Source organism: Lipotes vexillifer, unplaced genomic scaffold, assembly GCF_000442215.2.
Source record: "Lipotes vexillifer unplaced genomic scaffold, Lipotes_vexillifer_v1.1 scaffold802, whole genome shotgun sequence".
NCBI lineage: Eukaryota > Metazoa > Chordata > Mammalia > Artiodactyla > Lipotidae > Lipotes > Lipotes vexillifer.
Window position 1 is genome coordinate 162,831 of NW_006790237.1, and position 10,387 is coordinate 173,217.

The 10,387-nt window shown below is 49.3% G+C and overlaps 1 protein-coding gene across 1 annotated transcript in view; it reads left to right on the top strand.

Annotated features, from left to right (window-relative positions):
• Positions 1-10,387, top strand: part of ZSWIM9 (zinc finger SWIM-type containing 9) — a 25,079-nt gene continuing 14,692 nt past the window's right edge. Inside the window, exons 1-3 of the mRNA XM_007463296.1 lie at positions 1-17; positions 1,102-1,377; positions 10,048-10,360. Of these exons, the coding sequence (XP_007463358.1) occupies positions 1,112-1,377; positions 10,048-10,360 (579 nt within the window). The 5' untranslated portion in view covers positions 1-17; positions 1,102-1,111. The remainder of the gene's footprint in view (positions 18-1,101; positions 1,378-10,047; positions 10,361-10,387) is intronic.

Sequence of the window (10,387 nt, forward strand, 5' to 3'; positions counted from 1 at the left end):
CGCTCCGGGGCGGGTAGGTGAGTGGGGAGGGGCGGGAAGGGTGCACATCTGGGGGAGGGGAGAGGCACAGCTGGGTGGGACAGCCGGGATGGGAGGTGCCAAGGCAGGCAGGGCTGGGAGGGGTTGCGGAGGCTGGAGCCGGTTGGGAGGGGCTTCATGAGGAGGGAGGCGCAGCTGGACGTGGGGGAGCATCTAGGGTGATGAAGTCCATCTAAGGACGACGGGCCATGTCTAGGACGAGGACCCATATCTGGGGGAGGATGATAGATGTAGATGGGAGGAGGGGGCCACAGCTGGGCTGGGCAGTGCATCTGGGCAGGTGGGGACCACAGGTGAATATTGGTGACACTTCTGAGAATTGGGCACAAGTGAATGGGGCACACACCTGTACGCGAAGGGGCCATACTAGATGTGGGGAGTAAGTCTGGATATGGGAGCATCTCTGGGAAGCAGAGGCACAGCTGGATGTGGCAACCCATATAGGGGTCACATGTTGGAGAGGAGCAACATCTGCCCAGTATCTGAGACACATCTGGGGAGGAGGGAGCCACAGGTGCATGAAGAATATGACTGGGGGTGAGGTGTCCATGACTGGATGTGCAGAGCACACCCGGAGATGGAGCATCTTTAGAGGCGGGCGCAGCTGGATGTGGGTTATAGCCCCTGCGTACGCTCATGGAAGGGGGAGTTCCAGATGAATGGAGGCACTAGAGGTTACCGCCAAATGTAGGAGGCACATCTGGAAGGGGAGGAGGTCCTACCTGGAAGCGGGGAACACATTCGAGGAGGTGTCCACAATTGAGTTTAAGAATCATATATTGGGAGAGGGACCCCAACTGTGCCTAGGGATCACATTTATGGAGGAGGTGACCAGAACTGGAGTTAGAGATCAGGATGACAGGTTCCAGCTGTCCCAGGAATAAAGCAGGGGGGTGGAAGGAGGCCATAGATGGGCTAGAGGTTCATGTATAGAGATTAACGGGTATATCCCGCCCCAGGCCCCACCTGGATAGAGGCATCAGCACCGAAGAGGCAGGCCGAGAATGGAGGAAGCAGGACGCCTTGGGAGGGGATGGATCTGATAGCCACGTGTCCTCCCAGGCGCCCCAGGATGGAGCCCCCAGCCGGCACGGCAACTGGGCAGGAAGAACAGGAGCTGCGGGAGAGGGCCTTCTTCTCGTGGGCCGAGTTCAGCCGCTTCTTCGACGCCTGGTGCCAGCAGCGGCTGGCGCTTTTCTTCGTCAAGAGCTCCATGCACCTGGCGCGCTGCCGCTGGGCCAGCGCGCCCCCGCTCTACACGCTCATCGATGTGCTCAAGTACAGCTACGTGCGGCTGGTGTGCAAGGACGTGCGCGCGCCCAGCCGGCCCGCCGTGGGGTGCGTGAGCTGAGCCTCCTGTCCTGCTGGGGGCTGGGGGGGGAAGGGCGGCCCGGGGGAGCGGGAGGCAGTGAGCCCTCACCCCAGAGACTGGGAGGGGAGAGGTGACAACTAAAACCGCTAAATATACCTTGAAGAGAAGCCGAGAGGGTCAAGGAGGGAAGCTTCCTGAGATGAAGACAGAGCCAGTTTGCTGGAGGGACCGAGGCACAGACAGAGGGTGGGCTCCACTTAGAGATTTTGACAGAGACCCGTGGAGAGGCAGGGAGCGAGATAGACACACACACCCAAGAGACATTAAAAAAGAAAATTCCAGAAACATGGAGACATGGCATCAGAGACACCAGCCAGCCAGTAAAACAGGTGAGAGCCAGATTTGGGACACCTACAAAGAGATCAGAGGCTGAGCTGCAGAGAAAGCCACAGGACAAAAATAGAAAAAAAAAAAAAAAAGAAATCCATCCATTCAGTAAATACAGGGCCAGGTCCCATGCTGGGAACTAGGGATATTTCACTTGAGGGAGTGGAGAGTTTAGCAAGACAGACAAATTCCCCACCCTTCTGGAACTTTCATACCGGACAGAAGACTGACATGATATGAACAAGCTCACAAATAGTTCCCTCCAACTGTAATGCTACAAAGGGCTTGAGGAATCCAAGAGGGCTAGGAAACATACCCAAGTGGCCAGGGGTGTTTTAATTGACCCCAACAATGTCGGGTTTCCAGCTTCCCTTCAAGCTCGGGAAGAGGCTGAGACCTTGTTCTCATGTGGCAGATGGCCACCCCAATTAGACAGGGCATTGGCGCTCAGGTTTGCCCCAGACTCCACTGCTCTCTGCCACCTCATCCTTTGCTACATCCTTGTTTTGCCTGTCTGGCCCCTGTCTGTGTATGAGTTGGAGACCCTTGGATGGGAGCCATGGACAGAGGGGTGCACTTAAGAACACAGGCTCTGCCTGCTGGCTGCTTGAGACCGGCTCCACAACTTTCTGGGTGGGTCTCTTTGGGCAACGGACTTCACATCTCCAAGCCTCAGTTTTCTCATCTCTGAAAGGGGGTTAGCGCAGTACCTGCCTCATGGGGCTGTTAAGAGGTTACCGTGAGCAGGAAGGCGTTTACCTGGTGCCTGGAACACGGGGCGGCTGGGTACCCCCAGGAGAGCTGTTACAGGAGTCAAGAGCACAGACCAGGGAGCCAGCAGCCTGGGTGCCCACCATGGCTCCACTGCTGATCAGCCTATGACACTGAGCTCGTGACATCCCCTTTCTGGGCCTCAGCTGCCTCCCTGGGAAAAGGCAAGAAATAATAGTATTGATCGCGTAGGTTTTGTGAGGATTAAATGAGCGAATACATGCCAGTCATTCAGAAGAGAGCCCAGGTGAGCACTCGGTAACAGTTAATTAAACATTTATTGTGAGAATTACGGTTCTCAGTAGCTTACTCACTGCTTATTCTGGAAACAGACTTGGAGATCTGGAAGCAGAACAGGATCAAACACCCATCATCACCCAGATACCTAGAACACGAGAGCTTGCTGGAAGCTTAGGCCCAATCTGGAATCTCTCCTCGTTAACAGAACCCAAGGCAAAGCAACAGACACTTGCTGAGTCCCTACTGTGTGCATGCTCTTCGAGGGGCATGTGGAACCCAGAGAGCAGGTCTCTGCCCTTGAGCAGCTCAGGATCTAATGTAGGAGACAAAGACACCCCCCCCCCAAAAAAAAATGGCCCGAAGTAGTGAGAAAGACGTTGAAGAGGGAGATGGAGGAGGATGAAAGAGGAATGGTCAGCTCTACTGAGAGTTCCCAGGGTGGATCTAGAAGGCTTCCTGGAAGAGGTGACCAGTAAGTGGAGCCTTGAAGGATTTTCTTTGTTTATATATTTGTGTATGTACAGTATTTGACTTAAACACATGGCACATATTACATGCAGGCACTGTCCCTCTACAAATATCGGAGGGGAACCAGGGGGCAGAAGGGATGGGAGGGAGTGACAGGCCAGCCAGGAGGCAAGGACGGTGCCTTGGGCTTGGACCTGGTGACTGGGTGGACAGTGGGATGTTCCCTGGATGGGGAGCCCATCACGTCTGAGCCCCTCCATCCCTCTAGCTGCCCAGGCAGGGCCTGACCAGTGTCACAGCCCAGGGAACGAGGACAGAGTCTGGAGAATTAGTATATTAGAAAAGGCAGGACACGTGGCTGGCATGGTGTCAGGCCCAGACCTGCGGGGCTGAGTCCAAGGGCTGGGACTTGACCCTAGGGCACTGGGGACCCCTGGGAGGGCTGTGAGCAGGGTCAGCTCTGGGGGTAGGAAGACCCTCTGGGGTCTCATGGGGGATGGACTGGAGGAGAGAAACCAGAGGCCAGGCAGGTGGCTGGAGCTAGGGTCCAGGGAATTCACAGAAGGGCCATCTTTCTGGTCGCTCCTTCCGCCTTTCCTGGAGGTTGCACAGTGACCTCCAAATCACCGTCCCTGCCTCTTCCCCCCTCCAGCTCTGGCGCTCTCCCACTCTCCCCCAGCCTCTCACGGCACTTCCGTTGCTAGAACAGGATTGCCAACCTTTCCCAACACACACCAGCCTTTGGAAACACAAAGATCTTGAGAACCTGAAAAATCCAGAAGAAATGGACAAGTGGACTGCAAAACGAAGCAGTGGTACTTTTTAAATCTTTTTGGCTGCACCGCGTGGCTTTGCGGGATCTTCCCGGACCAGGGATTGAACCCAGGCCACAGCAGTGAAAGCCCGGAATCCTCACCACTAGGCCACCACGGAAGTCCTAGCAATGGTACTTTTAGAAGAAAAAAAGATGTTTGAAAATAGCAGCGACTTTTAAAACTGTTTACCAGGCGCCAGCCCCTTTTCTAACCATATACATAATTTAATTCTCTTATTGAATCCTCTCAACAGCCCTGCAAGGTCAGTATTATTATTAGCCCCAATTTCCAGAAAACTGAGGCACAGAGAGGTTAAAGGAGTTTCCCAAGATAACACAGCTGCTAAGAGGGAAAACCAGGATTTGGACCCACACAGTTTGACCACAAAACCCATGTTTTTAATTACCATTCTATCTCCCTCTTCCTCTCTCCCTCCCTCTCCTCTCTCTTTATTTCAATCATGGATCGTTAATATGAGAGTTGAATGTGCCGACACCCTAAGGATATTTTGGTCCTAGGTACCATGAGTTTGTTCATTCATTCAAGAGGTTTGTTTTGAGCACCTACTATGTGCAGGGTGTATATGTTTTAGATGCTGGGATTTCAGTGGGAGTACTCCACATTCAGTGAGGAGCATTCATTACAGATGGGCATCAATCAAATCATCACCTCAATATGTGATGGAATCTGCCTGGGGATGGTCAGGGAAGGCTTCCTGGAGGAGTGATGCTGTGAAGGATGAGTAGGACTTAACTAGGTGAAGGGAAAGGATGTTTCGTAAAGAGGGAAAGAACTTACAGTAAGTTGGTTGCAATGGAAATGTGAAAAAAGTGGATAATTTGGAGAGTTTAAAAGGCATGATAGGACTTGTGATGGGTGGTTTTGGTGGGATGAGTGATGAGTGGTGTGCCTGGGTACCTGGGTTTCAGACAGGGGGATACAGTCATTCACTCATCGTTCGTTTACTGAACTGAGCACCTCCCAGGGGGCAGGAGCTGTTCTAGGTGCTAAGGATACAGCAGTAAACAAAACAGACTAAAATTCCTGCCCAAGTGGAGTTTACAGTTACGGGGGTGGGGGTGGGGCTGGGGGTGGTATTATTCCCCTAGATAGATGGAGAGAAATGGCCTATTGAGGCTGCCGTAGACCATTGTGTGGGATACTGGGAACCCACAGAGGGGACATGCCATTCTCTGGTAAGATGCACAGCTTCCCAGAAGAGGTAACCTCCCCTGAGCGGGGGTTTGTTCTAGGGGCTGAAACACCCAGGCCCAAAGAGGTCAAACCAGAGAGTTTCCCCAAAGCCCGTGAATTTTTCTAGACAAATGTACTGGGTAGGACCCCATGAACTTGCCATTTTGGTAGGTCAGAAATGGTTGTGTGTTGGAAATTTGTTTTGAGTTGCATCTGATACCATCATGGTGGCTCCACATTTGTATTTTATTTAGAATGATTTTACACTTTCAATTTTTCTGAATTTGCATTATTTTTGTTACTTTAAGTTAGGCAAAAAGTCTCAAATGCTTATGTAGATTTAAAAAATCTATCAGGCTCCAGGGTTTTACTTCGTGCATAGAGGAGAAAAGGGGTGTGTCAAGGATCCCCTTCTGACTTAACAAAGACAATTCCTAAGTATTTAGACTGGAGGTTCTCAGGGTGGATCCTAAGAAGGATCCCCCTCCTCAGGGACTGTTTAGAAAGAACATAGGAGCATTGTGGGGGTGGGGTGTGCTACTGGCATTTACCCCCTGGGAGCCAGGCTTCTTAACTATATGCCAGGCCCCAGATGGTCTATGTTACAAGGGTTGGCAAACTAGGAGCCTCTGGGCCAAATGCAACCTGCAGCTCATCTTTGTAAGTATAAAGATTTATTGACACACAGCCACACCCATTCATTTACATATCACCCATGGCTGTGTCTGCAGTATAGCAACAGGACATATCTACCGTCTGGCCCTTGGCACAACAAGTTTGCTGACCCCTGCTCTATAAATGTGAAATCTACCAAAAATGCTGATCTCACCTCCCCTTGGAGAAACATGGACCTGCTTTCAGACAGCAGATGCCAATTTAAATATTATCAGGGAAATATACTCTGATTTTCTTTTCCCCTGTTCTCTTTTTTTTGTTTGTTTTGTTTTTGTTTTTTAAATATTTATTTATTTGGCTGCGCTGGGTCTTGGTTGCAGGTCTTAGCTGTGGCACGCAGGATCTTTCGTTGCAGTGCACGGGCTTCTGTTTGTGGCGCGTGGGCTCAGTAGTTGCGGCGCTCTTTCATTTTCTACCATGCTGGATGTCACTCCCTAAATTGATGTTAGGTGATGGGCCATGCCCTTCAGTTTGAAAACCGCTGTTCAGGACAGACTTGCTCACACACAAAGAGATGTGTAAGAGAGTGTTCACTCAAGTGTTGTTTGTAAGAAGGGAGAACTGGAGACAACATAACAGTTGGTGGAGTTGCAGAGTGGAATATTAGGCAGCAAGTAATGAAACGTAAAATTCTTGAAGAGCTGATGAGTGAAAAAGCAAACTACAAAAGGATATATAGGGCTTCCCTGGTGGCGCAGTGGTTGGGAGTCCGCCTGCGGATGCAAGGGACACGGGTTCATGCCCCGGTCCGGGAAGATCCCACATGCCGCGGAGTGGCTGGGCCTGTGAGCCATGGCCGCTGAGCCTGCGTGTCCGGAGCCTGTGCTCTGCAACGCGAGAGGCCACAACAGTGAGAGGCTGGCGTACCGCAAAAAAAAAAAAAAAAAAAAAATGTAGAGTGGGATGCTTATATTTGTTTCCTGTTGCTTCTGTAACAAATAACTACAAATGTAGCCACTTAAAATAATACAAACGTGTGACCTAACACCTCTGAAGGTCAGAAGTCCAACCTGGGTCTCACTGGGCTAAATCAAGGTGTCTGCAGGACTGCGTTTCTTCTGGAAGCTTGAGGGGAGAATCCGTTTTGCTGCCTTTTCCAGCTTCTAGAGGCCACCCACTTTCCTTGGTTTGCAGCCTCTTCCTCCACTTTTAAAGCCAAGAGCGTAGCATCTTTCAATCTTTCTCTGACTCTGATGTGTCTGTTTCCCTCTTCCCCTTATAAGGACCCTGTGATTACCTTGGGCCCAGTATCTTCTCCTCATCTCAAGATCTGAATTTAATCATGTCTGCAAAGTCCATTTGCCATGTACAGTAACATTGCCCAGCTCCTGCGACTAGGATGTAAATATCCTTGCGGGGGGGCTGTCAGTCCACCCGACATCATGATAGAAAACAAAAACTTCCCAAGTAAACTACTTATTTATTTTTTAATATTTATTTATTTATTTGGCTGCACCGGGTCTTAGTTGCGGCATGCGGGATCTAGTTCCCTGACCGGGGGTCAAACCCAGGCCCCCTGCTTTGGGAGCACGGAATCTTAACCACTGGACCACAGGGAAGTCCCCCAAGTATACTTTTAAAAAAAGTGTAACACACATTCAGAAAAGTGCACACCCTGCATGTACAACTTGATGAATTTTCCCCAAGTAAAATGCACATGTAACCAGCACCCAGTACAAGAGACAGAATACATCCAGTGCCAAGAAGCCCCCCTCCACCATGCCCCCCATAACCACTCAGGGTAACCACTGTCCACACTTTGGCCAGCAGAGGTTAGCGTTGCCTGTTGTTGAACTTTCTATAAACTACAACCATGTGGTGGGTCTTCTTTTGTGTCAGACTTCTTTCATCCAGCAGATTTGTGAGATCATCCATGTTTGGGGGGAGAGTAATGGTTTGTTGATTCTTATTGTTGATTAGTATGTTATTTTTAGGAATATATCACAACTTGTTTTCCTATTCTATTCTGTGTTTGGGTTGTTTCAAGTATTTGGCTAATATGAATGGTGCTGTTATGAACATTCTAGTACACATCTTTCGGTGCTCATCTGCAGGCATTTATCTTGAGTGGAAATGCTATTCACAGAGGAGGCACATGCTCAGCTTCAGTAGATACTGCCACTCAGTTTTTCAAAAGTGACTGTACCATTTCACACTCCCATCAGCGACATCTGAGAGTTCCAGTTGCTCCACGTCCTCACCAACAGTTGATGTTATCAGTCTCTTTTATCTGCTGGTGTAAAGTGGCCTCTCCCTAGGGTTTTTTTTTTTTTAATGAAATATACTTGATTTATAATGTTGTGTTAGTTTCAGATGTATAGCAAAATGATTCAGTTACCCACACGTATATATTTTCTTTTTCAGATTCTTTTCCATTATAGGTTATCACAAGATATTGAGTATAGTTCCCTGAGCTGTACAGTAGGTCCTTGTTGGTTATCTATTTTATGTATAGTAGCGTGTATAATTAATCCCAAGCTCCTAATTTATCCCTCTCCCCCCTTTTGCCTTTGGTAACCATAACTTTTTTTGTGTGTGTGGTACGCGGGCCTCTCACTGTTGTGGCCTCTCCCGCTGCGGAGCACAGGCTCCAGATGCGCAAGCTCAGTGGCCATGGCTTACGGGCCTAGCCGCTTCGGGGCATGTGGGATCTTCCCAGACCAGGGCACGAACCCGTGTCCCCTGCATCGGCAGGCAGACTCTCAACCACTGCGCCACCAGGGAAGCCCCATAACTTTGTTTTTTATGTCTGTGAGTCTATTTCTGTTTCATGAATAAGTTCATTTGTATCATTTTTTTAGATTCCACATATAAGCAATAATCATATGATATTTGTCTTTCTCTGTCTGACTTACTTCACTTAGTATGATCATCTCTAGGTCCATCTGTGTTGCTGCAAATGGCATTATTTCATTCTTTTTTGTGGCTGAGTAATATTCCAATATAGGGTGTATATATACCACCCTAGGGTTTTGATTTGTGTTCCCTTGATGCCTAATGAGTTTGAGCCCCTTTTCATGTGTACAAAGTTTTAAAACCTGGTAACATACCTTCCACTGTTCTTATTTTTAAACGTGTATTTTTAAATATTTATTTATTTATTTATTTTGGGGTGCATTAGCTCTTCATTGCTGCACACAGCCTTTCTCTAGCTGTGGTGAGCGGGGGCTACTCTTCGTTGCGGTGTGCAGGCTTCTCATTGTGGTGGCTTCTCTTGTTGTGGAGCATGGGCTCTAGGCGCGTGGGCTTCAGTAGTGGTGGCTCGCGGGCTCTAGAGCGCAGGCTCGGTAGTTGTGGTACATGGGCTTAGTTGCTCCGTGGCATGTGTTTATAGATACATTAAAACATATGTGGGAATGCTCAATGCCTAATTTAGGTAGTGGCTACCTCTGGGGTCAGAAGGAGGGAGGGGACTATGTTGGGACAGGATTCGCAGAAGGCCTCAGCTTGCAGTGTTGTTATCACTAAATCAAAAGTGGATACAGGAGTATATGAAATGTTTTATTTCTTAAAGTTGATTGAGGTAAGTATAATAAACTATGCATTCACTTTTAATAGAGCTGGGGTTGGTGGGTGCAGAAATCTGGCAAACGTACAGTGCTCCCCCATGTTCTAGACAGTGTTTTTCAGTGCTTTCCAGGTATCAATTCTTTTAATCCTCACAACAACCCTATGAGAAAGGTATGATGATTATTACTCCCTTTTAAGAGGAAACTGAGGCCCAGAGACCTGAAGGGACCTGCCCAAGGTCACAGAGCTGGCATATTCTTAAGGCCCTCTGCTCTTCTCTATGCTTGAAACAATTTTTAAAAAATTTTTATTGGAATATAATTGATTTACAATGTTGTGTTAGTCTCAGGTGTGCAGCAAAGTGATTCAGTTATATATGTATTCTTTTTTTTAGATTCTTTTCCATGATAGGTTATTACAAGATATTGAGTATAGTTCCTTGTGGGTTATCTATTTTATATATGGTACTGTGTATATTTTAATCCCAAACTCCTAATGAATCCCTTCCCCTCCTTGAAACAATTCTTAATGTTAAAAAATCATAATAAGAATAAAGGGGAGAGGAGAGAGAAAGAAGGCAGACGAGGGCAGGCAGCAGGGTGATGTGACTGGCGGCCGTGGTCGTTCCTCCCGCAGGTCCCCCCAGCCCGGCTGCCCGGCTTTCATCATCGTCAAGCTGAGCCCGCTGCGGGACCGCCTCGTGGTGACAGAGTGCCAGCTGACCCACTCACACCCGGCCTGCCCGCTCGAGTTCGCCTACTATTTCCGCCCGGGCCACCTGCTGGCCAACGCCTGCCTTCCCGTGCGCACCACCAACAAGATCTCCAAGCAGTTCGTGGCCCCGGCCGACGTGCGCCGCCTGCTCTCCTACTGCAAGGGCCGCGACCACGGCGTCCTGGACGCCCTGCACGTGCTCGAGGGGCTCTTCCGCACCGACCCCGAGGCCAAGGTGGGGTCTTGGGAGAGGCAGGCGGGG